The following is a 26,722-nucleotide window of genomic DNA, read 5'->3' on the forward strand; positions in this document are numbered from 1 at the left end:
GTCCTTAGGATGAACCTCTTTGTAGAGATCTATACATAATTTGCACCTTTTGACAATTTTGGCTTGGGGTGTGTGTGAATGGCTATTTCAATAGAGTGCTGCATGTTATAAGCAATGCCATCATATAAACCACTTTGCATGTATTAAAAGCAAGTGCTTTATTAGATGGGGCAATTTAAGCACATTACTTTTCACTTGTGGAAGCTAGGAAGTGTTGCATTATGGATGAATAAGATTATTGTATGTTTAAAGCATGTGTTACCTGGAACTGAGGTTTGCTAGATATATCACATTATAACATATACATCTGCATGATGATGGCAGGACCCCTGATGTGAGGAAGATAGGAAAATTATTATAATCTCCATTTCTAAATTGAATGAGCATTTTGCTCAGCAGAAACCTCTTGTCTGCAAATAGTCTGAGATTACATCCTGCTGTTTAAGGTACCTGTGTGTGTCTGTCTGCATGTGCATGTGTTTATGAGCACTCATTTATTTTTAAACTGAACATAAGTTTTTCACATTCCTTTAAATCAGATATCTTTGATATCCTACACTGTTAGAGCTACTCACAATTTGGCACAGACAGGTCATATGAATGCAATAGCTATTTTATGATTTATTTATTTATTTGTATTATTTGTATTATTCTGACCCAAGAGATGAGTCACTCTCCTACAGAAAAAGTACTCAAGCCTACCCTTATCATTCTCAGGATGAAACTCACAGCTGCCCTGATTGAAAAGGACATGAAAGAAATTATGCAACAAAAACTCATTTCAGTTCAACAGCTACAATAAAACTGGGGAATGGAGAATAACACAGAGGTTGCATTCAGACAAGAGATTAAGGCTTGGCTTAGTGCTACAGGAACGACAATCTCCCCTCATATCTCCTCTTGCATGGCCACAAGGACAATATTCAAATATTCCCATTACATTTTATATCAACTGCAGTTTAGGGGGTCATCTGAACTCTAAACTGTGGTTAATCTTAACTCTGGTTAATGAAAAGAAGCCACCTGCATAAACTATGGCTTGAGTTCAGTTTGTATCCACTGGCCAAAGTTAAGAATAACCCAGTTTGTCCATGTTCAAATAACACGGCCAGCTGTGGTTAATCTAAAACAGAAGTGGAAGGTCCTAAAGTCCTCCTCACAGTCACTTTCCACCAGAAGAGGAGTGGAAAGCACCCAAGCCCAAATCTTGCTGCAGGTTGTTCTTGTAATGCTGAACTGGCCCATAGCCATCAAGGCCTACTCAACATTCAGAGCACCATGCCACCTGTTAATTTTGGTTAACAAGGCATAATACAGGAAGGGAAACAAAAATTGTGCAGAGAGAAGCCTGCACCTTATTTCCACACAGGAAAAAAACAGGCAGCGATAAATGACTCAGATTCATATTTTGTTTTCCTCCTTTATTTCTGTACAAAAGAGTTAGCCTTTGGTAGTTACTTCTACACAAGTACATATTCTTCTCTAGAGAAAAAAAGAGAGGCTCTATTAAAAGGTATGAACAGCGTGGGTAACAATGGGACAGCAATCTAGGAAAGTGATATAAAATTATAATGTGTCAGTCCAAAGAAAACTAGTTACTAATATAGAGCTAAGAGGACAAAAAGGGACAAAAGATGCTTTGTAGTGTTGGATTGTAAGAAATGAAACCAGGGTGGAAGAGAGATGGTTGTGGGATGGGGATGTTTGTGGTCACCAAAGGGTTATCTTCCCTCCCTTTTTCTATACATAGTGTTAAAATGTTGTTGCATCTTTCTGTTTCTTTTCTATGTTTGCTAAGGGTTGCACATTAAGCTTCCTTAATGTGGGTTTTTCTGTCTCAGCCCCACTTTTCGAAAGCGTGTTCTCCTTCATGGAGAGCACGTGTTACGGTGGGGGCAAACAAGACATCCCTCTGTTGCTGGGCGGGTTAGTTTGGATGGCCACAAATCTTATTGGGCACCTCTTGGTCGTTGGTGAGAATGTGATGTTGTAATTTATGATTGACGACCAAGGGGCCATTTATTCCTTGTGCGCAGCGTTGAGTTGCCTCTTTTTGCTGCACGCATTGGATCACTCGTCCACCCTCCCTATATTTAGGGCTGTTTGCGTTGACCTTGCTATGCCTGTCATGGGGTCATCTGCTTTGGGGCAGGAGCCTGGTAGGAATTTTTCCATTTGGCTGATTGGCCGGTGCCATTTGGTTTTTTGCCTACTGCGTAGCAAAATTGTCACAACTTGTAAGGTTGCGGTTAGGCATTGGTTACATTTGGTTGGTGGAGGGGGTATGGTTGGCTGTGCCTGCCCCTGCAATGCTTCTGCTGCAAGGGTATTCTGTTAAAGGAATCCAGGGGCTCACTATACTCTTGTCCGAACCCCTGTCAAGGGGCTAGGGCCACACAAGAGCCCCTGAGAGCATTTGGGGAGAGGTGAGGGCCTGGTACCCAGCTCTATTCTCTCCCCAAAATATTTTCCCTTATTGACTTTTGCAGGCTTGTGGATGTCAGTTCTGTTCCTACCTCTAGGTGGGAACAGATAGTCGCAACCCAATGCCTAAGCAACCACTTACATTCTATAATCAAAAAAGTTGCGGCCAAAAAATTAGGTATGTCAAAAACCTTAAACAAAAATTCTGTGTGAATTGTGTTTTACTTGAGGGTGGCTTGGGGACCTCAACATGCAAGAGAGTATTCTATGCTTCTTATTGAAAACATGGAGCTTACTACCACAGCTATCACAGCTGCATTTATTCAAAAGTAAATTCATTATTATTATTATTTGTTAAACCAGTTACAATATTTCCCCATACCTGTTACCAGTTACCATTGAAATATCAATGATGTATTATTATTCACTTTAGTGCAGAGCTGTAGTTGCATGCTTTCGTTGCTGCTCTGTTACATTTATTATGCAATGGGTTTTTTCGTCTTGTATTTGGAATAGCTAATTGATGCCATTGGGACATAAGTCTCTTCTGATAAAGGACTGCATGTTGTCTGTCTCTTATTTATGGTTTATAACTGGAGAAATAATATATACAGCATGCACACAGTAGTTACAGACATACTAAAAGGCAGACAGATTGAGTACCACAGTATAATTCTGCTGAGGGATTTATATGGTATCATTTACCACAAAGTGGAAATTACAATGTAGTAACACTGCGAAGTTTTAGTTTTGTCTTTATTAATCACCATACTCCCATGCCTTATAATAGCCAAGGCAGAAAAAACTTAGAATAAATTATTCTCAATCCCCTCCACACACCTGATTTTCAAAGTGCTTTGGCGGCAGAATACCTAGACTGGTGCAAAGGGAGCATTTTGATAAGAAGGCTGGTGTATTTTCTGCATTGGCAGACTTTCCAGCTCTCCAGCTGTTTATCATGGCATGTTTATGTTCTGCCTTGCCCATTCTCTGCCCTACAGGGGCTATGAGAGTCTTTTAAAAGTAGAGGTGGAAACTTTAAATGAATTCACACATGCATGTTCCTAGCTTAAGAACTGCAACTTCGATTGGTAACTTGTATGTGTAAGTAGGCATCACGTATCAAATGTTGAATGAAAGCTGACCTAAGACTTCAAAACAAAACAAAACCCCACAGTTTAACTGGTAGAGGCAGTCCAGTGAACAACAGGGAGTCATCACATCCTGATGAGATATGTTCAGTCCTATACATGTACATGCAGCACATGGTGGTTATACAGATTTAAAGTTAGGTCTGCCTCCTCCAAGTCTAACATTATAGTCACTGTTCCACTATGGAGTGTCTGAGCAATAAATTGGAGAGGGGGAGAGGGAGAGGGAGAGGGAGAGAGAGAGAGAGAGAGAGAGGAGATATCAAAGGAAAAACACCTTTTTAAAATGCTGATAAAGAACAGTACATTTGAAGTTTTTAGTTAATTACTTCCAACGTTCTTCAGTTAAGAATCTTTTGCAATGGGGAATATTCACTTGCCACTATGATAAGGTATCACATATATATCAAGTCAAACAAATACATTCATTTTCAGCTGCAAAAAGTGGGCAGTGTGAAATGAGATATGAGAATCCCCAAGGAAATGAGGGAGTATAAACAGCAGAGGCCAGAGAAAGCCCCAAAGTCCAAAGGTCCTTAACTAAGGTAAGTACACTGGAGGGACAGCAAGTGGCAAAACCTTCTGTGCCCCCTTTGTTAGACTAGTTTCTAATAAACATTGGGGTTTTCCCCTGCGGCATTAATAGCATGTATATAAACTATGGATCAGTAATTAATCTCTTAGGGCCAAGCTAGATACAACTTGGAATATCCATGATCAGATTGCCTGACATTATTTTTTTCTTCAGCTAAAAGCGGGAGTGGGGTGGAGTGGAGTGGTTCAGGGCAGCAGTGCAGAAGGAGGGTTTTAAATCCTTGTTTCTCAGTGAAAATGTCCACCACCAAAGGTGATATCTGCTGGAGAGATTTGGGAAAGGGGTATCTGGATACAGTAGCTGTCTTTTTAAAAAGAAACCTCATTGGTTAATCATGGCTTCTTGGGGTGAGATTTCCATCATGAATGAGGAAGAGAAAGAGTTAATGCTCTCCATGCACAAGTGTCATGGTCCCAATTCATTCCACTCCATTATTGAATGCAGCTTCCCATTAGTTAATTCTATATTCACCTAAAGTGTTGCAATTTTTGTATAGATACAGCACTCACATCCAATACAAGCATAGGTATTTTTTTTCCAGTGATACAACATCCCATTTGATACGTTCAAGTTAAATCAGTTTTGGAATATGCAAAAGCAAATCTGTCAAACTGAGAGAAATCACTGGATGCTTTCCCAGTAGGAAATCTGTTCCATGGCATTCCAAAAAGAAAAAGAAAGAAAGAAAGAAAGAAAGAAAGAAAGAAAGAAAGAAAGAAAGAAGGGTTCTCTCTCCCAAGTATAAATAAAATGCTATACCGCTCATGGAAAACAGACATCTATCAACTCTGCCCGCCCACCCCACTGTACTATATACACAGAAACAAATAGTTCTGAAGCTGTAGGCTTTCAAATAATCCACCAACCTTTTTATCCTTATACTCATCCAGAAGATCGGATACATCTACTTTAGACCAAGAACATTCAAAGAAGAATTTATGTCTGCCAGTCTTCAGTGCTCAAAAGCCTTCAGAGTTTATAAGAGAGATCAGTGATATGGTAAAAAGGCTCCAGATGCAAAAGGGATGAATAGATATTTCTTCTTAAATGTGTTCTGACTTGTTAAGGCTGTAGGGAGAAAAACAGAATGCAGTTATTTTGAAGAAGCAATATTGTTCATGTACCAGTCTAAAACAACAATAAAATACAGGGCCACAAAATTATACTATAGCAGCCATCTCCAACACCTTCCAGGTGCTTTGGACTACATCTCCCATCCTCCCTGATTTTTTACCATGCTAGCTGGGGCTGATGGGAGTTGTTGTCCAACACCTCTGGAGGGAACTATGGGGAGGAAGGCTAGGATATAGGAATGCAACTGTATTGATCAGCATTGTGCATCTATAAATGCCCAACTTAATGTTCTCTTTTAAAACAAATGCATGTAAACTTGGAAGACAGTCAGTGTCAGCGATTTATCTTTATCTATCTATCCATCCAATCCACTTCTACACAGTAACCTCCACTAGAATAACAACAAAGAAGAGCTGATAAGTGATGGGGATAGCATGGGTAGAGGCTGCTTGTTATGAATTCTCCTACAATATGCTAATTTGATCATATTGTACACATTTTTTTTCAAATCAACAGGTTACCATTGGGGGTTTCTCTTATATCAGTTTTTGGCAACACAGGTTTCTGCGGCTTAAAATAACTATTCTTTCCAGATACACACTTTGCACCTGATCTTTTAAATATTCCAGTAATATCACTTGTGGATTTACAGTTGCTACATATAAGGGGTCCAGAAATTCAGAACTTTTGGGCAGCTCAAGAATATATGTAAGTAATTCTGCCCTTTGTGCCCAACATCTCCAACAATTATTTTGAGTTATCTCATTTAATTTGTCTGGGGTAAGGTGCCAAAGATATTGAGTTGGTTTTTTAAAATCTTCAAAATATGTTTATATTAATTTGGGTTAAAAACATTTGGGGCTTTGCTGCACATATTTGTGTGAGATGTTTACTTCTTCCCCTTAGTTTAAAAAGTGATTTGACAATTAGGCAAAAAGAAGAAAATGTATGAGTTGCTACTGAAGTACATGCTATTTTATTTTTTTAAAGGACATGCACTTTGCCCTGTGCATTCATTATCCTGTCTTCTGAAAAGACTGCCATTATATAGAAAAGATTATCTATGCTTTAGGAAAGAAGCTTTTTAAAATGTTTCCTCTCAGTGAAATCTTGAACTCAGTATTTAAGAGGGAAGCTAAGCTGATAAGTGGAAAGTAGACTGAATTTAAAATAAAAGCTTCTACTTCTTCCTCCCCTTGAGAGTATATTTAGCTCACAGCATACAAATAAATAAATCTTCATTTAAATTGAGATGCAGTGTTGTTCAATAAAAGTGATGGTGTCAGCCTTGATATGAAAGGTTCTACCCATAATTCTGCATCCCAAGCACAACATTTCCAGTGCTTGGCTTGGGAGCTTTCTATCCATCACTAAGCAGAAGAAAGGAATGAACATCAGTAGCATTAGGAAAATATCTATATGTTCACTACTATTTACTGACTTGGAATGTGTATGAAGTAGTTAAAGCATGATAGCAAAGTCTGTGTTCAAGGCATACATTTGTTCTCAACAAATGTAAATAAATAAATAAATGAAACCAGACTTGATTTCAGCTGAACTTTCCTGCCTTGGATACACACTGATTTAATTTTACTGCTCAGCAGCCCTCCGTGCCCCATCCCACAATGTTAATGAGTGTTTCCCATCTCTCTAGAGAGATTTTTAGGGGAACGCAAGTGGCTGCAGGGGAGGAGGGAGCAGGATATTCTATTTTCTTAAACTTCCTTAAATTACCATAACTTACCTTAAGATCGAATCCATTATCTACCATGCTTCTACTGCCACTAGTGGGAGCCAATGAGAGCAAGGGTTCTGTCACTTTATTACAAGAAGAGCATCTACTTGAACCCTCTCATGCAGTGTTCCAGCATTTGAGGATATAGCATTGGCTAGTCTCCCAATGAACATACTCAAGGGAATCTCTCTAAACAATGGTGGCTGCTGCAACTGCTGTTGGACTACAGTTAGATGAGCAGCAGCCAAAATGGTGTCCTCCAACCATTGTTGGACTGCAGTACCCACCATCCTCTAACCCAGAGCTTTCCAAATTGTGTGTCATGACACATTAGTGTGTCAGCTGCAGTGTGTTGGTGTCTTGCATGAACGCTCCCCACACTCCTCTCAGGGCTGGAAAGGGGCTAGTTTAACCTCCGGTTTGCTAATAAAACTGAACTACTGTGTCGTGAAATGATGCATGTCTAAAAAGTGCATCATCAACATGGAAAGTTTAGAAAGGTCTGCTCTAACCACTGACTATGCTGGCTGGGGCTGATGGAAATTGCCATCCAGGCAGAGAAAGGCTGGTCTGCATGGTCTCTTAGTAACACCAAACTAGCATGTACAATTGTTTTGAAATTATTATCAAGACTGTAAATATTAAATGATATTTTTTTCTAAAAAAAAATTCACAGCAGAAAAGTAATCCTGTAATGTATAAAGCTATAAAGTACAGACATTTTTCAAGTGGGATCTGTAACAGCAATGAAGCAAAGTTGTATGACTTGTACAAATAACAAATGATAAATGTTATTGAAGGGCTTTAATACTCTAACCAAGGTGTTTTTGCTCAAAGTAGATTCTCAAAGGGCGTTTTGAGGTCATATTAATGCAACTTTCAGAAATAAGTTCTGCACACCTTTATTCTATTACACAACACAGCAAACATTGTATCTTCACATTCTTTTTTTATCTACAATCTCAATGGAATAATGGTTTGGGGTTTGTTCATTTTAGGATTTTATTATGGGATTTAATGAATTTTTTTTGGGAACTGAGGCAACCACAAAGTTTTCTGAAAAGATTATTGCAATCTAATCGAGTCATGAGATAAGCACTCCCCTCTTCTTCTCATGATGTTTCCAGAAACATAAATATTTACAACTTTATCTACTCTGATTATTCATTCTTTGCAGAAGCATCCATATTTTCTGAAAGCAGATAAGTACCAAAGAAATGAATGCCATTTTGCTTAGTTCCTATCATCATGAAGAATATGGGCCTATTATCAGGAAATGCTATGATCTGGAAATCCATCATAGCAGTCCTACAGAAAAGCACAATGTAACTTGGAGAGCAATGCCCATGGAACACTCCTGATAGCAGAGCATGTGCTAACAGAGCAAGCATGGAGGCTGCAGAGGCACCAGCTAAGAAGTCAGGTCATGTTCAAGGCTCTCTAGGCCAGCTGCTGGTGATCAGTGAACCACTCTGCCTTAGGCTGTCAGACAGGATTCCTCAGAAGTTCCTCCTAGACCAGCAGGTCCTGTATGGTCACTGCCAGGACCAGAGCCATCTTTAGCATATGCGCCGCCGGGGTGCAAAGATCCACCCAGCGCCCCAAAATTAACTTTTATTATGCTTATGTCAGACACTACGCTTACACCTTATCTCTTGTTTACAAAAGAAGGGAGGAAAAAGAAATGTGTTTCTCGCTTAGCATTCATCGTAAAATGAAGAAAAAATGCAGCTCACGGAATTCATAGTGTGTGCTCTAGGTGCGTTTTTGCGGAAATGGAAAACTAAAATCGCATGCTGAAATGCATGTGTAGTAGAGCCCTAAGTAGTAAGTAGTTAGTCAAAGAAAATGCTGACAACTAGTGAAAATAAACACTATTTTTTAATGATTTCTCTAAACGAATTTGAACTGTAAGTGATGAAATTAAAATGTGCCGTTGTGAATGACAAGCGCCGCTGCTGGCACATCGTGTCTTTGGTAAATAAGCACACAAAGTTGAAAGTCCTTTAGTGAAACAGTAGGTATATATTTTGGTAATAACTAGGTATATATGTATTTTGTTTTTCTAGCTTGATGAAAATTATTTATTATTTCATAACAGATAGATGGTTAAGAGCATAGGCGGCTTCAGCAGCGGGTGCCTGGCGCCCCCCCGAATTTGGCGCCGGGGTGTCCTGCACCCCTTGCACCCTCAGTAAAGACGGTCTTGGCCAAGACTCCCACAAGCAACTCTACCTGTGAACCTAAAGAACCAGATGCCACCATCCACAGCTGTTCACAGATACAGTGGCACAGGGAGTATACCAGGAGTGAGACCACGGAGTGGAGGAGGAGTGCCTGTTTTCAGGCCAGATGGTTGATTCTCTGACATTCTCCACAGAGGAGTAAAACAACTTCTGGGGAGCTGCAAAGTGGCCTTTTGTGGCATTTACAGTTTGCTTCTGCTGCAAATGTGCAAAGCCACTATTTTCAGACTGTAGTCCCGGAGAGCAAAAGTCTATCACAGCTGTTACATCTGCCTTTATCTGTTGTTTTAAGAATACATTTTTTGCAATGTTCTCCTAGTAAACACTGCTAATTAGAAACAGTAGACAGAATGCTGTTTAAAATCCTAATATGTAATCTTAATGCACCAATACTATGTAATACTGGAGCCCCTTATGCTGCTGTTAGAGATCTCTTTCCAGCTGTCAATGGATAACATCCCTAGATTCCTGCTAATTGGCTGTACACCAAGGCAAACATCTCAGCTAATTTGAGAACATAGTAGCGATTAGTTCTAGATAAAGTATGAATATTTATAAAGAAAGAACCAATAATGAGAGAAAGGCAGAGATGGAAACCAGCAAAAAAGGGAGAAAAAACACCCTTTCAGATGCTTTAATAAGATTTTTAATCCTTCAAGCAACTGACAAGAATATTTAACTGTCATACTTTCAGAATGGAAAAGACAAAATCATCCTTGTGTATGATCTTTGTTCCTAAATAAAATGCTTAGGGGATTTAGATTTACAGAGCTTTTCTTCAGGCACAAATAAAAATAAAGCAAATGGCTTTTAAAATTGATGGCTTGGATTCCAAGGTGCTCTTGTATGAGCAGAAACACACCTCAGCTTGTGCAAGCCCCCTGCTGATTTCCTCTTCCAGCTCCAGAGGGTTCCCCAACCATCAGAAACTTATTTTTAGAGGCACACGAACCTCCAAGGACAAGGGAAGTGGGAAACATTCAATTAAGTTCTTGTCCAGCCAGAATATCTAGCTCAGATTGGAGGAATATAACAACAACATGCCAACAAGCCTATTATTCAGTTGTTTAATTCCCCCCCCCCACTTTTTTTAGATGAGGCAGTCATTCTTGCAATTATTTTGTATCGCTTTACAATATTATATGTTGTGCACTGCTTTGATATATGACTGGGCAGTATTTTCGACTGGGCAATATTTTCTCTCTCTCTCTGCGCAGCGCCCCTTCAGCGAAGCAGCAGGAGAAACAGAGCCCCTTCCATTTCTCCTCCCGCTTCGCTGAAGGGGCGCTGCGCAGAGAGGGAAAGCTGCGCAGCACCTCTCCAGCGAAGCAAAAACAGGAGAGTGAGAGGGATCGGTGTGGTCTGATCCCTCTTGCTCTCCTGGCTTCAGGCGGCTTTCACTGAAGCCAGGAGAACAAGAGGGGTCGGTCCGCACCGACCCCTCTCGCTCTCCAGGCTTCAGCGAAAGCAACGCGAAGCGGGAGGAGTGCAGCGGGATGTCCCACTGTGCTCCGGAGGCTTCTAGCGGCTATCCCTGAAGCCAGGAAAGCGAGAGGGACTTCTTTCTATTTTCTTTCTATGCTATTTCCCCCCTGTTTTCCAGCACTCTCTCCCACGATCTCTCAAATCCAGACAAAAATATCTTGAGTTGAAGCTTTGGGGCCAGCTGGAGGACATGTAAGAAAGCAATGCGAAGCCTCCGGAGTGCAGCAGGAGCTCCCATTGCGCTCCGGAGGCTTCTGGTGGCTATCCCTGAAGCCAGGAGAACGAGAGGGGTCGGTGCGCACCGGAGGCTTCGCGTTTCTTTCGCTGAAGCCATGGAGCCTGCATTCGCTCCATAAGACACACACACATTTCCCCTTACTTTTTAGGAGGGGAAAAGTGTGTCTTACAGAGTGAAAAATACGGTACATGCTTTTAGAAATAGAAACAAACAATCAAACAAACTATTTTCAAGAGCTGAACAGCAGTGTCAATTTAGTCAGCAAAGGTTAAAATATGCTTTTAGTAGCAGGCTATGGGAAGTGCTTGCAGGCCATGTGGCACAATCAAAGTCCAAAAGTGCTCTACAAAATTGCCATTTCCTATGGAGAACCTACAGGTGCCCCCCTACTTATGCAGGGATAACGTTCTGGAGCCCTGCACACATAAGCGAAAATCACATAAGTGGGGAGCACACTATAGAATGCCTCTAAATGCTATTTGCCCCCTGTTTTCCAGCACTCTCTCCCACACTCTCCAATCCAGACCAAAATATCTTGAATTGAAGCTTTGGGGCTAGCTAGAGGCTGGAGAACATGCAAGAAAGTAACTGTTGTACTACCCCATGCATCAGCTGTAAGGCAAGGAGGCTGAGCAGCCTAAAACGCTGCTGTGCCTCTAGTCTCTTCGGGGCAGTAATATAGATTCCTCAAATGAAAGAGTTTTTACTAGAGATGTGTGATTTTACCAAAATTTCAGCATTGCTTAGCTTATTCAATCTATAAACAATTCAACATGTGGTAGAATGGATATCATTGTAAACTGCAGAAATCCACATTTTGAAAAACGAATAATGTGTTGTTTGCAAACTCTTGGATTAGTACATCAACAGAAAGAAGACCTGAGCTCCTATACAGTAATAACTTAGCTTGAGTGTGACAACATTCATTATCGACTCTTACCATGCTGAATTATAATTATGAAAATCAGTAATTTAATTGGCATCTACTGCAATGAAAACAAGCTTAACCAATGTTATGATTGGAGTGCAAGTGCCTCCTTGTGCTTTCAAAACTCAGCCTTCCTATCAGGTATTCAGTCACTATATAGCTAAACGGCCAGTTGTTAAGATACACTGAACATGTTATAATGTGCGGTAACATTCATACCTATATGAAAAAAGGATGCAGAAAACAAACACTCATGGAGAAAATATAGGAAAATGCAGCAGAGATCACCACTCATGTGAATGGCATGCTAGACAATAAGGACCACTGCACATATTTACAAGTTTAAATGTATCCATACAATGCTTGAAATGCACACCTAAGATTATAACAGGTGAATTGCAGCAATTGTGTTTACCATACAAGTACCCTTGTTAGGAAACTGTGATTGGATGAAGATTGTTGTAGTGCAAAGTCCTCCTGGCAAATCTAGGCTTGCCTGAAGTAATGTATGAAAGGTTTCTAATTTTTGTCAGCCTTCTGGCAAAGAACCTAGATGCAAAAATACAATGCAATTCACAGCTCTGCGCTTTGATGGGCCAACTTGAGTCACAAATTTGTGTGCCATTCACATGGGAGGAGAGGGATACAGAGCTCAGTAAGACTGGATTATCAAACTATGAGAAATGTACTGCTAGCCGGAGGGAAGAGCTAGATTTATTCCTGTTGGAAGAACAATAAAAATCCCAAGTGAAAATACTTTTGAGCCATTATCAACCTATCTTAGGCTGTAAAATACAGAACCTGTTTCAAATTTCTGCAAAATACTTCTATCTTCTGATTAGGTATTAATAAACTATGCTATGCCAAAGCAACATCTCAATTATATGCCATGCCTCAGAAATGATCACACTGAAAAATTAACATTTATGTCATGAAATGTTTAAATGACATGAACTATTTGAAGGCCATGAAATGCCACTAGAGCTATATGCTTTGCCACAACACATTGACCTGAGGTCTTCTGCAGTGGAAAATGTCAGGCAAGCTGTATGCTGAATCAAAATTTCTAGGAAGTTTAAGGTATTAACACCAGCCTTCCAGTAATAAAAAGGTTAATTTTAGAGTGAGCACTGAAAAAATAATAATGGATGGCTCTCAATAGAAAAATGAAAAGGACAAATTGTACCATGTGAACTCACCATAAAGAAACACTCAAACCCAAATTCTTGAGACATCTAGTTAAGTGCTATAACACGTGTTGCATGTCCAAGATTGCAGGTTCAGTCTTCAGCATCTCCAATAAAACAAACAAACCAAAGGACCAGGTGATGGGTAAGATCTCTGCCTAAGACTCCAAAAAGCCATTTACAGTAAAACCAGGCAAAACTGTGTGAGGTGGACAAAAATCTAAGGTGGTGTAAGATCAGCATTCTATGGGCTACTGGAGATGGTCCCAATTATTCCCAGAGAGGGATCAAAACTGTGTTTTTTTCTAATTTCTTCTCTAGTAATAGGTACTGCTTGTTACCGTACACACAGATAAACTGCTTGTTACCGTACAAACAGATAAAAGCCAGCAGAAGATAGAACTGTGAGCACAGCTGGCTAACTAGTGAGGCAGGGTGAAGCACCCATCTCAGGCCACTCTACCGCTAACACTGCCTTCCAAAACACTCCCTGAAGCAAAATGGGAACGTGCTGCTCTCTGCTCCACCACTTCCACTGCACAATGGAACACTTCCACCTCTTCCCCAATGAATGGGAATGCCTCACGGAATGCTCCCAGAGTTCTAGCACAGGGCAGAACTGGAGGGGGCAGGACACAGGGGCGGCAGGGGGCAGCACATTCCCATTTCAACTCAAATAGTGACATACAGGGCGGTCTTTACCCTGGGGTGCAAGGGGTGTGGGGCACCTAGGCCCCAATTTCTGGGGGGCGGCAAATGTATACCTACTGTACACCGGTCCCTCTCGATTGGCAACAGTGAAAAGCAATGGAGCCAAAGTCCCCGCCCCCCCTCCATCGCTGTGTTACTCTGTAGCGTCAAATATTCCTGACAAGTCAGGAAGCAAAAGCAGACATTTCCGCTGTGTCATTGTTACAGCTGAGCGATTTTCCTCACCCCAAAAAGCTCAACAATTTTGAGTTCGCTCCCTCTTAAAAAAAGTCAACAACTTTGGCTTCCCTCCTCCCAAAAAAGCTCAATAAAAGTTAATTTGGGGGCGGCTAAACTAAATTTGGGGGCGCTGGGCAGATCTTTGCACCCCGGCAGCGCATATACTAAAGATGACCCTGGGGAAATAGGATGGGCTGCCGCTGAGTGTGAGCTCTGATAGTAGAAACAATGACCACATGACAATTTGGGTATATAATTGGATAATTGAAAAGATGTAGATTTTGGTGGTTCACATGTATCCAATCCATTTCGTGCTCACTTTGGGGGCGGTATTCCATCATTTTATCTCTTGGGCTACACATAGATCCTTTGCTTCTCAGAAAACTTCAATGAACCAGTCTGCTAGTGTGCTTTTTTTTACACTAAAGAGTGTCAATATATTCCTGTGGTTATTTCAGTGCTTTGTGGCGCTCCTATTTGAACTAATGGAGTGTTGTTGGAATTAAATGATGCTCAAGCTAAATTCTTACAAGTCCTTTTACATATTCCAAGATGTGTTCCTAATGCAGCTATATTACTGGAAACAGGATGGTGTCCTTTTGAGATAAGAGCTTGATTGGCAGCCTTAAAACTTTGGTTTAAGATCTTTGTCTTTAAAATACCAACTTGGTGGCTACCATATTTACCCAAGGATAGATATGATAGTGTATACACTAAGTCTATTGCCCAAAAATCTTGTTGCATCCTTTTTTCCTTCTTCAAATGATACTTAATTCTGCACTAGCTCTGGTAAAACAAAGATTCTAGGATATTTCCTTTCAGGACCCTTTGGCTCACATGTATAACCTGCTCACATTGCTCCTTGAGCATTTCCTATAATGTTCTTTTTCAGTTAGTTGCTTATTTTAGGAATTCATGTGTAGTTAAATACTGCAGAGCTTTTACTCTGGCCAGATTGAATGTTTCATCATTTCAAATGCTCTGGGGTAGCTATGCTGATTTTCCTCTCTCCTTAGAGGTATGCCCCAGAAACAACCAGGAGGTGGAATGTGTGGAACATGTCCTTCCTTCTGTTTTGCAATTTCTACACTGGAGCTTTTCAGCAAATGATTGGTCTTTTATTGGCCAAATTACCAGGAAGGTTAGCTCAATTCCATGTTAAATATTTGCTGGGAGCAAAAATCCCATTGGTGACATTGATGAGGCTAATATTTTTTATCTGTGACAGTGAGAATTAAGGAGGAAATAACCACTGAAACTGGAGCAATTATTCCCAGGGACTTAACTGAGGTTACTTATTTTGTATACTACTGAGCTTTTCTTCCTTTTTGCACTTTTTGGTGCATATCCTGTGTATCAAATTTTGGTCTATTCTATGGTTAATTTTTGGTCTTGTTTCTGGTCTGTTGACTGTAATAAACTGATGGTGATAATTTCATGTTCACTGGGAAAAGGTGGACATTTTAAAAATATTCACAATTCAGATCCACCACCATACTTCCCACCCCCTGTGCATGAGTAGTGAAAGTGCTTCAGAATGTGCAGGGAGAGAAAATCCAATTGCAGCCACACATAAAGTAGTGGTTTGGAAGCCTTCTCACACTTGGGATTGGGCTTTGGGGCTGGGCTTGAAGGGAAGTGCTTAAAAGCTCCTCTGTGTGAGTGGAACAGCTTTTTCAACAGGTTTGGATTCCGGCCAAGGAAAATCTGACAATATGATTACAAAGCATTTCAAGCTTTGTAATCAAGGTTTCTGCAGCTCTGTTGCTCACCTGAAGGATATTATATACTACTTGCATTATATAGAAAAACAGTCCCACATTCCCATTGTTGGCAACAGTGCTTAGCTTTCTTGTTTGTTTATATTAAGTGGTTCCTGAATAGTTTGCAAATACGGTATATTATGCACTGAAACACTGAGCTTTCCAGGCCATTTTTTAAAAAAAGAAAAAAATCGTTTCAGAGCTTGCGTTTTGTCTTCAGAGACTGTTACTTCTCTCTCTTTTTCATTCCTTGACTTCAAATTTATAGTCTTCCATGCCTTCGATGCAGAAAATATTCAACTCAAATTGCTTGGTTGTGGCTTTTGTGGCCTATGGAGAAACTGCCATATGCAGTCTTGGATAACAAACTGCTCTAGTTCATCTATGGGCAAAAATACATAGGTTTACAACTCGATTACTGGCTCCTTGGATAGTAATATATTGTTGCTTTCTGTTCCAAACTGGAGTAAATCATGACTAAATCATTTTTTAAAGTAGCATATCAATCCAAGTTCCTGACAGCTGCAAATTAGACTTCCCTGATCAAATGAAGTAGGGAGGAGGGAAAGGGGGTTAGTTTAAGGAAGCTGAATTGTCAGGCAAATTGCAGCTGGATAATTTTTAAGATAAAGCTGGCCAACATTGACCCACAGATTAGATTTTCCAAAGACAATAAGAAGATTGATATGATCTAGTTCTTTGTACTTTGAAGGGGGAATTATAGGGCTGGCAGTAAGGGGAACAGGAAAGAGGCAGAGGGGTGGATTGAAATAATTTTATCAGACACTACTTTTTAAAATGAAATAAGTATACAACACAGTAATAAATATACAGCAATATTGTTTGGCCTGATTTGGAAAAAAAGCTTCATTGTTTTATAGTTAATTTAAATAATTCTGAATTAAACAAATGGTAAAAAGTGAAAATGATGCAGGGAAATATAAAATAGTTTCTTCAGAGTTTATAATATTATTCTACCTCTTTTCTCCTGTTACTTCTTCCACTATGAATACAGCACAGAGCTGTCTACATTTCTGACTCCGCTGTGGCTCATCTAAATGTTATGTGAGTTTTGAGAAGTGAGCAATGGTAGAGATACAGTTTATTAATGAATATCTAAGTGACAGAAAAATCAAAAGCAGCATTGTGCTTAGGCTCCATCCCTCCCTCCCATCTCTGATTGTGACCTGAATATTAACAAAAAGAAGACAAAATACTTGCACAAGCCACATCTTCTACAAAAAATTTTTTCTTGGTGCTGAAATAAATGTTCATTGTGACTAATACTATGCCTCGTTGTATTATTCTATCAAGCACTGAAAATGATTTCATTTTTATTTCCCTCTCTCATATTGCAGCCTGTCAACAATATCAACAAATCAGATTAACAGTCCAAGGGGCAAACAAAAGGAGAGAAGAAATGGTTGGCTTTGGTGCATCTGGAATTCAACTGAGCAAAGGTACAGAAGGAGTCTGTGAATAAACCACTTGCTATTTTCACTATGGAAACATCAGTACCTTTTTGGTCATAGACAAATCTGACATGAAAGGTAGTTTTTCATTCTTTGGAATCTGGAAAAGACCGCTTGTAACTTAACCAATGTTACTTCCATCACATTACAAGCATGCCCTGTCTATGAGTGTTCAGCCCACAGTCTCAGAAGTACTTTTGATTTTGATTTTGTTTTAAATATGAACATTTAATACTATCACATTAAATGTGCTGCAACACTAACACCTCATAAATACGTGTGAGCCACGAATATTCTGGAAGGAATAGTGGCATTGGACCATGCTAAGTTTCTGAAAAAAGAAAAGCTTCTCAATAATAATACTAAAAAATATAATAGAATTGTAGAATTGGAAGAGTTCTTGAGGGTCATCTAGTCCAACCTGCTGCAATACAGGAATCTCAACACATGGTCCCCCATCCAGCTTTGCAAATATGCCAACAGCTTTATTGCTGCACCACTAGGATAGAAACACCATTTAATTCTTAAATTCCAGAAAGGTAACTGTGTGTTTCTGTTGCTACAAAAAGCAATAGCCGTACAGCCCCTTAGAATCTATGCTTTCATGATCCAGAGCCTACATCTTAGATTTATATACTGAAGTGGGTTCTTTTTCTTGAAAATCTATGCCACAAACTAGATGTGACATTAAATGCATTACTTGCAAATACATCAGGTTAAAAAGAATATCTTAGCAGGCATGAGCAGGTAAAAGCCATATCACATAGGGAAGGGAAGCTTAATCCTTTCTTTCCTACCATGGTTTTGTGTGAACATTAATTGCATAAAGATGCCAGCACTCTATATCCATCATAGTCAATGATACCCTGGTACAAGAAGGGACTTAATATGTGCAACCTGTACCAAACTGTACATTTCCAGATTTGAAGACATTAGGGATTTGAAGACATTAGGTATACCAGTCATGGTATACTTTCACTCCCTTCTCCATGGATCTCAGTTTCCTCAGTGACCCCCAAGCCAAATGTTTTCATAGGAAACCCAAGTACTATGATGTTTATTACCCTATAACATTAAAAACAACAAACAAAATTTATGTGATAAAAGGAAATTAAATTTTCACCTGAACAAATATATCAAAAGAATTCTGGAGTTGGCCAACCAATATGGTACTAATGATGAACCTATACCTGGCATTAATTATGAAATAAATGATACATAATAAATACTTCCAAACTGATATCACATTTGTATAGGGCAATGGCAAGCACTTAATTTCAAAAGTTTCAGAATTCCCTGGCCAAGTTTGCAGATAACCTTAATTTCCACCCGCCCACCCCAAAAGAACCCTGCTGTGACAACTTTTATTTCACCTATATTGAAGAGGAACCTTGAATGAGTCTGTCATTCATTCTGACAGATGCATTAAAGACTTCAAAAACTTTAATTGCAAATGAAATTCTTCCATTGGAGAACTGTAATATGCTCTGCAATCTCAGCTATAACTTAAAATTCAGTAAATACAGTAACTGAAGAAAAGTGGTGCCATCATTTTGAAAATAAAGATTATGGGTTTTGTAATTCATGTAGAGCTACAATACAGCCTATGATGTAAGAACAAAAATAGCTCTCCTTGTAAAAGGCAATTTGGCCAGAGTAGATACAGTAAGCACAGTGTTAAAAGGGACAAGTGTAAATTGCATGTTTCTATATCCTTCTGAAAAGCTCAAATTTCAGCACCCTTGCTATTTTTGCCACAGTTTGGGATGAGAACTAACTGTCCTTTGGCAATCAGTTTGAAGTAGCAAAGACCATTCAGTGTTATTATAAAAGAAAATAAATGTATAAATCACTTTGCAGGGATGTTAAGTTTAGATGAATTCAGTGCCCTGAAGTGCAGGTTTACCAGCTGTTTATTATATAAAATTGTTCCTATTATTTAACTGTTAAAAAGCAAATGCAAAAAATGTATGTAAATAATGTTGCTTAAATCTTTCTGTCGCTGGCCTTCTCAGGCAACAGTAGAAAATACACTTTAAAAGTATGCTGTCAGTAAAATCTTAAATGATATTTTCAAATACAATCTACATTTTTAAGATCCATTATAATTAACATGAAGACAGCAGTTTTCAAAGAAGCATTAAATACTGCATGATTTGTGTTTTAAAAGTATTTTCCTTATCAACCACTATATCCACCAAATACAGCACTGTAAGCTTTAAAAGACAAATTGTTTAATCTATTGTTCTTTCCGCAGGCTCAGAATAATTAGCAGCTCATTGTACTTAAAAAGGATTCACAATCTTTTCTATACGTAATTATAAAAATCATTATTGTGTGAATGGTGTCTAAGTCTAATGGCCTCCAACAAATTATACTTTTCACCCCAGGAGCAGTGAAGAACAGGATGGCTTGGCTTTTAAAAAACAGAGTATTTCAGTTATAAGAAGGCAATGGCAGAATTTTTTAAAATGTGTATTCATACATGGGGACATTTGCAAATATTCATTGTTATACAAAGCCGAATACTGTGCCAATTGTTTCCAGAAAATCAGTATGAATTCAGTTTATAAAAGTGCCATATAGGATGCCTTTCTTTGTTGCAAACGTGTTGTAAAACCAACAACACTGACTAGCATTCACTAGTCCATGGTTTGTAAACATATTCCAAAGGAACCATTTCTGAGTCAACTTTTCTGCTTTCCAACCCCTAAACATGTACCATGGAATACATGTGGATTGCAGGGGGCTCTGGAGACAGGGAAATTGTGGAGGCTGGAAGTTCAATTCACATGGAGTACTGGCCATGATCCCTACTCTCATTCCAGAAGAACTTAAAGTCATTGCATATGCCTAACTTTCCATGGCAGCTGACATTACAAGTGAAGATTGGTTGAAGCAGGCAAATTGTCCTGGGAAACTGTGTCAGCCATGACTGTCTGCTGTTACTTCTCATGTAGGAACTGAGCGATCCTTTGGACATAGTCTGACAAACACTCTCCTATTCAGAAGCATTTTACAGAGCTTGTCATAATGCCACAAGGAGTGCCAGGGTCAGGGCTTAAAGGTAAAGGTAAAGGTACCCCTGCCCATACGGGCCAGTCTTGCCAGACTCTGGGGTTGGTGCGCCCATCTCACTCAAGAGGCCGGGGGCCAGCGCTGTCCGGAGACACTTCCGGGTCACGTGGCCAGCGTGACATCGCTGCTCTGGCCAGAGCCAGAGCCAGAGCCGCACACAGAAACGCCGTTTACCTTCCCGCTAGTAAGCGGTCCCTATTTATCTACTTGCACCCAGGGGTGCTTTCGAACTGCTAGGTTGGCAGGCGCTGGGACCGAGCAATGGGAGCGCACCCCGCCGCAGGGATTCGAACCGCCGACCTTTCGATCGGCAAGTCCTAGGCACTGAGGCTTTTACCCACAGCGCCACCTGCGTCCCTAGGGTCAGGGCTTAGTCGTTGTCAAATCTAAATAATGTAATGGTTTGAGACTTACTGCATGAATCATTAGTTTAGGTTAAAACATATGACAAGAGTGCCCAGCTGGGTCCAAGGGGTGATCCTGACTATTTAAAGGAGGCCATGGAATGACAAGTCATAAAGAAACCTGCTGGGGATCTGGACGGTGTGAATTACATCTTCAGCCAGTGCTTAACATTTATCTTCCTAGATAAAATGTTCAAGCAGGTCCTTTCCTGCAAACTGATACTGATTTTCTTGATATATTTCAGTCAGGGCACAGACCTTTGCCATTCTCCTGGACCTCCCAGAAGCTTTCAATACAACTTCCCATGCTATCCTTCTGCCACTTACTGGGACAAGGTGGCAGTGTCAGGAGTGCTGGATTGTCTCTGCCAATGTGCTTGCACAGCACTGACCTCCCCACTGCCTCACCCCTCTCCCTGCTGGTAAGTGGAAGGGACTCCGCTGCTGGGAGGTCAGGCGCATGGTACACCTGGAATTTTGGGAAGCATATTTCTATCCTTTGTTTTGTCAATATGGCACTGTGGGTTAAACCACAGAACCTAGGACTTGCCAATCAGAAGGTCGGTGGTTTGAATCCCCGCGATGGGGTGAGTTCCCGTTGCTCGGTCCCAGCTCCTGCCAATCTAGCAGTTTGAAAGCATGTCAAGTGCAAGTAGATAAATAGGTACCGCTCCGGCGGGAAGGTAAACGTCATTTCCGTGCGCTGCTCTGGTTGGCCAGAAGTGGCTTAGTCATGCTGGCCACATGACCCGGAAGCTGTACACCAGCTCCCTCAGCCAATAAAGCGAGATGAGCGCCACAACCCCAGAGTCGGCCACGACTGGACCTAATGGTCAGGGGTCCCTTTACCTTTAATTGCCCTTTATGTCTGCTGCCCTGCAGAAAATATTGTCTTAATCAGAAACACAAGCAACATCCACAATGATGCATCCAAGACCTTGAATTTCCCAATTTCACTACAAATAAGACATTTAGGGGCCACAGAAAGTCCTCTGTATGCTGATGTCTAGAAAACATGGCTCTGAAGTCTTGGCCAGACATGAGGGCATTCTTAAAATATCTAGAAAGCGAACACTATGGAAACACTAAATAATGTATTAGTCTGCTAATCTATGTGGTACAAACAGCAGAACACCTTCTACCCAAATTTGTATTGGTAGCATTATCCATCACAGAAGGTGACACTGCCATGACAGATGAGAAGTATCTGTTTGGAGCTGCATACTGAGTTGTTTGTACCAATCAAGAATGCTGATCTTCGGATAAAACTTATAGTCAAAGTATTTTGTTAGATGCTTTAAAATTTCTTTATTTTTACTGTGTTTCCATAAGCATCACACTACCTGCAGACAGTATTTAATGATATTTGAGAACTTTTCTTGATCTTTGTTTTACTTGTATAGTTTTTATTCTTATACAGCACTGTAGCATTACTGTGATGTTTAGTGGTTTATAAGTATTCCTAACGAATACATAAATAAATACAGAGATATACTTGTTTATTGCTCACATACAATGTAATCAGAAATAGAGCCACTTCAGGCAGTGAAACACACCACCTCCATCTCCATATAAACATACCAAGGCCTTTGGAAAACATTTCCATGTGGTACCACACAGTGAACAGTATTGTTTGAAATCCACCTCACATAGATGGTCAGATTACATTGAGACTCTGTATCAGAACTGAATATCTTTAGCTCTGGTTGCATGGTGTGGCATCTTACAATGTAGCTGAAATCCTCCATATCATAACCAAATTGAAGAAGATGGGTGGGATTCAGATGGAAGAGGATGGGCAGCATTTTTTTTGCTTATTCTCCTTTCCCCCTGTTTTGGACAGTCCCTCAGCTCCCATGAGCTTATTTTCATGGAGCCCTGTATGTGGTAGGGGGAATCAGGGGGGAAAAATCCCTCCTGTCCTCTTCCATTATCAGCAAACAGCTTCACTGGCTGCAAAGCACAAGGGCAACAATTGGCTTTCACCCTTAAATCATTTTCAGCTGTCTGCATGGGAAGGACATTGTTACATTTGTATCTGTAAAATACTAACCTTCTCAGGAATAAGGCCTGACATCTCTTATGTTTCCTTAACTTCCCCTGCGAAAAGAAGCTTTTATTTTTAAATAAAACATTGGTGGCTTATTTCTGATCTTATCACAATGTAAAAAACCACAGAGGCTGAAGGTGTAAATATGTTACCGAAAAAGCCTCTCTTTGCTTACTTGATTCTTGAGGTTAGGTGTAAAAAAAAAAAAAAAAAAAAAAACAGCAACCCCCAGGCAAATAAAACATTTGATGGTAGGTAATTGTCTGAGCCTTTTAACAGCTACTGTAAATCTTTACCAGTTTTTACACTGTGGACCATCATGACCATTTAATTACATGATTCATATACAGTGTTGATCAAGGGAGTAGCTATGACCTAGATATATACAACAGGGAACAGGATGTGCAACCGTGCAGCATGTTTCCACAAATTTGTGAGAGAATGGTGTGTAATATTGACTGCCCGACATGGATTTCTAGCCGCCTCGTTCACAGCCTATTTAATATGAATTTATATCACTGGAGCAATTTTCATGTTACAGAAGTTTTTTTTCTCAGGGAGAGGAGTGTTCAGTGTCAGCAAGCCTACCCATGTCCCTGATCACATGTTACAGATTAACATGCATTCCATAACATGTGTTGCCATACAAGTGTGATATTTCAAGATCTTGAGCCCAGATTTGTGGCACAACAAAGGTTAGCAAAGGACCACTGAGTCCCAATGTGGATTCAAAATAAATTTGTTTATTACTACACAGCACTGTTCAGCCATGTGACTTGAATCACCAGAATGATTTGAGAGAATAAAATCATTTGCTGAGAGACAATACACAAGGATATATTTCTTTCATCCCACTCTGTCTGGACCAACAGCTTATGTTTTGCATGTTGCTATGACAGAAGTAGAGATAGACAGAGGTGGGGAATATTTATGTTTACTATATAAGGATCTGGGAGGGGTGCTAGGAATCTAGCAGGCTGCAACAAAGACCTCAATGCAATGGGGGAAGGGCAATCAAATGCAAATGACACTAGTTAAGAACACATGAGAGCAGAAAGGACATGAAAAATGAGGAAATGGAGGAGACAGAGGATCAGAAGAGTGGTTGATTGGCATCCATCAATCTTGGGAGACAATGGAGGAGTGCACCCCTGGGGATGAGTGCTGATAATTACGTGTTCTGATTAAAGGACCAGGAGTGGATTTCTTGAGTTTCATAGTGAGCTGAGAATCTCAGTCATGGTTTTATATTGGGATTCTTGAAGTGTTTCGGCATGTGTTGCTGGACATAAGCCACAGTCTGCCTCTCATTATTGGCAGGCTGTCCTTCACCCAGGGAACCATGTATGGTGCAGAGCTAGCATTTTCAGAACACTCCCAAAATAGCACAAAAGTTGAGAAACTGAAAAAATGGTACACGTGGTTTCATGATCCCTTTGGATCCTAACTAGACAAGAAAATTACCAATGAGGAGGAGGCAAGGGGGACAGGAAGGGGAGGTACAGAAGGGGAGCTAATTATAGATGAGCAATTTGTCTTAGGAGAAATTCAAGAGTATGGTCTCTTGGAGAAAAACACTTAAAAGCCTTTGTTCCCTGAGGGGAGGGGTTGCTTGTGACAAAAAGGTGATCTTGCATGAGACTGAGACTAGGAGAGGATTGGAGTTGAAGGTCTATCTTTGAGAAAAAGAAAAAGCAACTGATCACTGTGCTCTTTAGAAATACACTTTTATTTTACCAGGTCAAATTGATGATCAGATAGAGACACACATTAAGTTGGCAACAGACAAATATATCAGGTGCATTGTCAGGCATTAGAATACAGCTAAAGCAAGTTAATAAAGATAGCTGAAGTGCACCAAAGTTTTCTTCCTCTGTCATGCCTTTATGCCATGCACATTGCATAGTCACATGAAGAGCAAAGCCAAAGGAGCTTGACCTAACAACCACACTGGGCACCTTGGTAAGATTGGGTTGTGGGGTACTGACTCATGCAAAGATGACATTATAACAATATTTAGGTCACCAAAGCATTCACTCCAGTGGACTTAGTGAGCAAAGCCTTCTCTAGAATTCAGTATTTGTAATAGCAGCTCTGCGCATACAAGGAGTATGTTGAGTCATCCCTAATATTGTTTTGAATGGGGAAGACTTGCCTCTGAATCAGGGCTCAAGCCGGCATTTATTATCATCATAATTATTATTTTTATTTCTAGACCACCCTTCATCTGACAATCTCCTGCAGACATACTTCTCTCTCTCTCATCCTCATAGTATTTTTTAAAAAAAACTTCAAGCACCATAAAATATATTATACAGCAGAATCCAACCATCATCTCTGGGTCATACATGGTGTTTCAGTCTCAGTTTTCCCCAAAGCTATGAAGGAATGCATATACCTTCAGAAGGTGGCAGAGAAATAGGCAATCTTCATCACTATCACCATATGATTATATATTCTTAGCTGTCTTCAATCATATTTGCTGCAAGATTTCAGCCACTTGAGCCATCATTTGATTGTTTCATCACCTGTTACTTCCTTCCAAACCAGGGAGCCATCTGAGAATGATCCTATCAATGGCCCCTCCACTTCACTGTTCCACCATGAGATCAGTGTCCAACATGTTTGCCAGCATGCCAATTAGAAATTCCCCCAAAGCATTCAGGAATCCTTGGGATTCTGTAGGTTTTCAGGGCCATCCTAGTCAGTTTTCCATCCCTGCAGAGAGAAACTGTGAACAACAATCCAAACTTCATCAATGTTCTGTCCATGACAATAGAGTGACTTGAAACCATGTATGATTGGATCATTCCTGAAATGTTTTATGGCAAATAAAAACAAATGAACAAAACAAGAGTATGACGAGCACATGTGCTGGATCCGCCTTATAGAAAAAGACTCATGATTGCCTTAGTTATCATGAAGTCCAGCACTGAACTTGGAAAGGTAACCCAAAACCCACCACTAAGACCACCTCCATCAGCTCAGGTTAGGGAAGCTGTTGGACAATACACCAACAAAATTTCTGTTCTGTCTCCGAGGCAGCAAACCCTTCTTGGCTATGTGATAATATTTTTTACAGCAGTCAGGTTAGGAAAGAGTTAGCTATTTAAATAGTCAAACTAAAGAAGATAAAACCTGGGGCAATTTTACCATCCACTCTCCATTTCAAAGCTTTTTATGTGTAGGTTTATGAACCATACCCATTAGACATATGGCCAAATTAGTCTTAAATAGCTAATCTATTTCTAAGTTGGCCATTTCTTTAGATAACAAATCTTTATGTGACTGAATTATTGTTTTTCTAAGAATCTTTATTTTATAGGTGAAACAGGTTTGAGCATTTAATTCTATTTGAAAATGGTTCCTTTAAAGTAATGCACACCCAAAAGACATTTCTGATTGCCATATTTCTTTTAGGGGCATTAAAAATAGATGGTTGGATATACTAATTAAAGCAGCATAGTATAGAGTATTTAAGCAATTAGAAGTGTTACCAGAAGGACAAGCCTCAAGATATTATTGATAATATTGATTATGTAGCAGATGACTAAGTATGGATGTATATCATTAGAGAAACCTTAGTTCCACTTCTTCCTCTGTTTCTTAAACCTTCTTTAAATAACTTCTCTTGCTTTTCTGTGCTAATTATTAGTCACCAATATACTGATTGACCACCAAGTTTATCCACCTAGAGGCAGTTCAAATACATATGACCCCAGTGCAGAAAGCTATGTAGAAAGCTAAATGTGCACAGCATAATTTTTGATCCTCACTTTCTAGAACTTGCTTCACTAGCTGCCCACTAGACCCAGTGAAGCAGCAATGCAGCACAAGGAACCGCTGTCAGAAATAACAGCCAGGACCAAACTACATAACAGAGATGGTATTCAACTAAGTTTTAAATGGAGTACAGTAAACTAACTTAGGCATCTGCATCAATTTTCAAGTACAATTTCTGA

At 39.9% G+C, this 26,722-nt stretch overlaps 2 protein-coding genes across 14 annotated transcripts in view; one reads left to right on the forward strand and one right to left on the reverse strand.

Moving 5' to 3' along the window:
* Positions 1–26,722, forward strand: part of LOC309339324 (uncharacterized protein) — a 126,593-nt gene that overhangs the window by 97,461 nt on the left and 2,410 nt on the right. For 4 of the 8 annotated variants that reach the window (XR_014155174.1, XR_014155175.1, XR_014155176.1 and 1 more), the window contains 4 exons: positions 4,011–4,120; positions 5,874–5,952; positions 17,140–17,216; positions 20,956–21,132. Coding sequence is in view for 1 of the 8 variants with exons in the window: in XM_081857540.1 (XP_081713666.1) it covers positions 5,874–5,952; positions 17,140–17,216; positions 20,956–21,101 (302 nt within the window). In the remaining 7 variants the exon portion in view is untranslated. Of the gene's footprint in view, positions 1–4,010; positions 4,121–5,873; positions 5,953–15,009; positions 15,135–17,139; positions 17,217–20,955; positions 21,133–26,722 lie in introns of all 8 variants that reach the window. The other 4 variants (XR_014155178.1, XR_014155180.1, XM_081857540.1 and 1 more) reach the window with 2 other exon arrangements.
* Positions 1–26,722, reverse strand: part of HS3ST5 (heparan sulfate-glucosamine 3-sulfotransferase 5) — a 148,400-nt gene that overhangs the window by 89,092 nt on the left and 32,586 nt on the right. For 5 of the 6 annotated variants that reach the window (XM_081857357.1, XM_081857362.1, XM_081857360.1 and 2 more), the window contains exon 2: positions 5,037–5,238. The gene's annotated coding sequence lies outside the window, so the exon portion shown is untranslated. Of the gene's footprint in view, positions 1–5,036; positions 5,239–13,075; positions 13,521–26,722 lie in introns of those variants that run through there. The other variant, XM_081857361.1, reaches the window with a different exon arrangement.

Source organism: Podarcis erhardii, assembly GCF_964252035.2.
Source record: "Podarcis erhardii genome assembly, chromosome: 3".
Taxonomy (NCBI): Eukaryota; Metazoa; Chordata; class Lepidosauria; order Squamata; family Lacertidae; genus Podarcis; species Podarcis erhardii.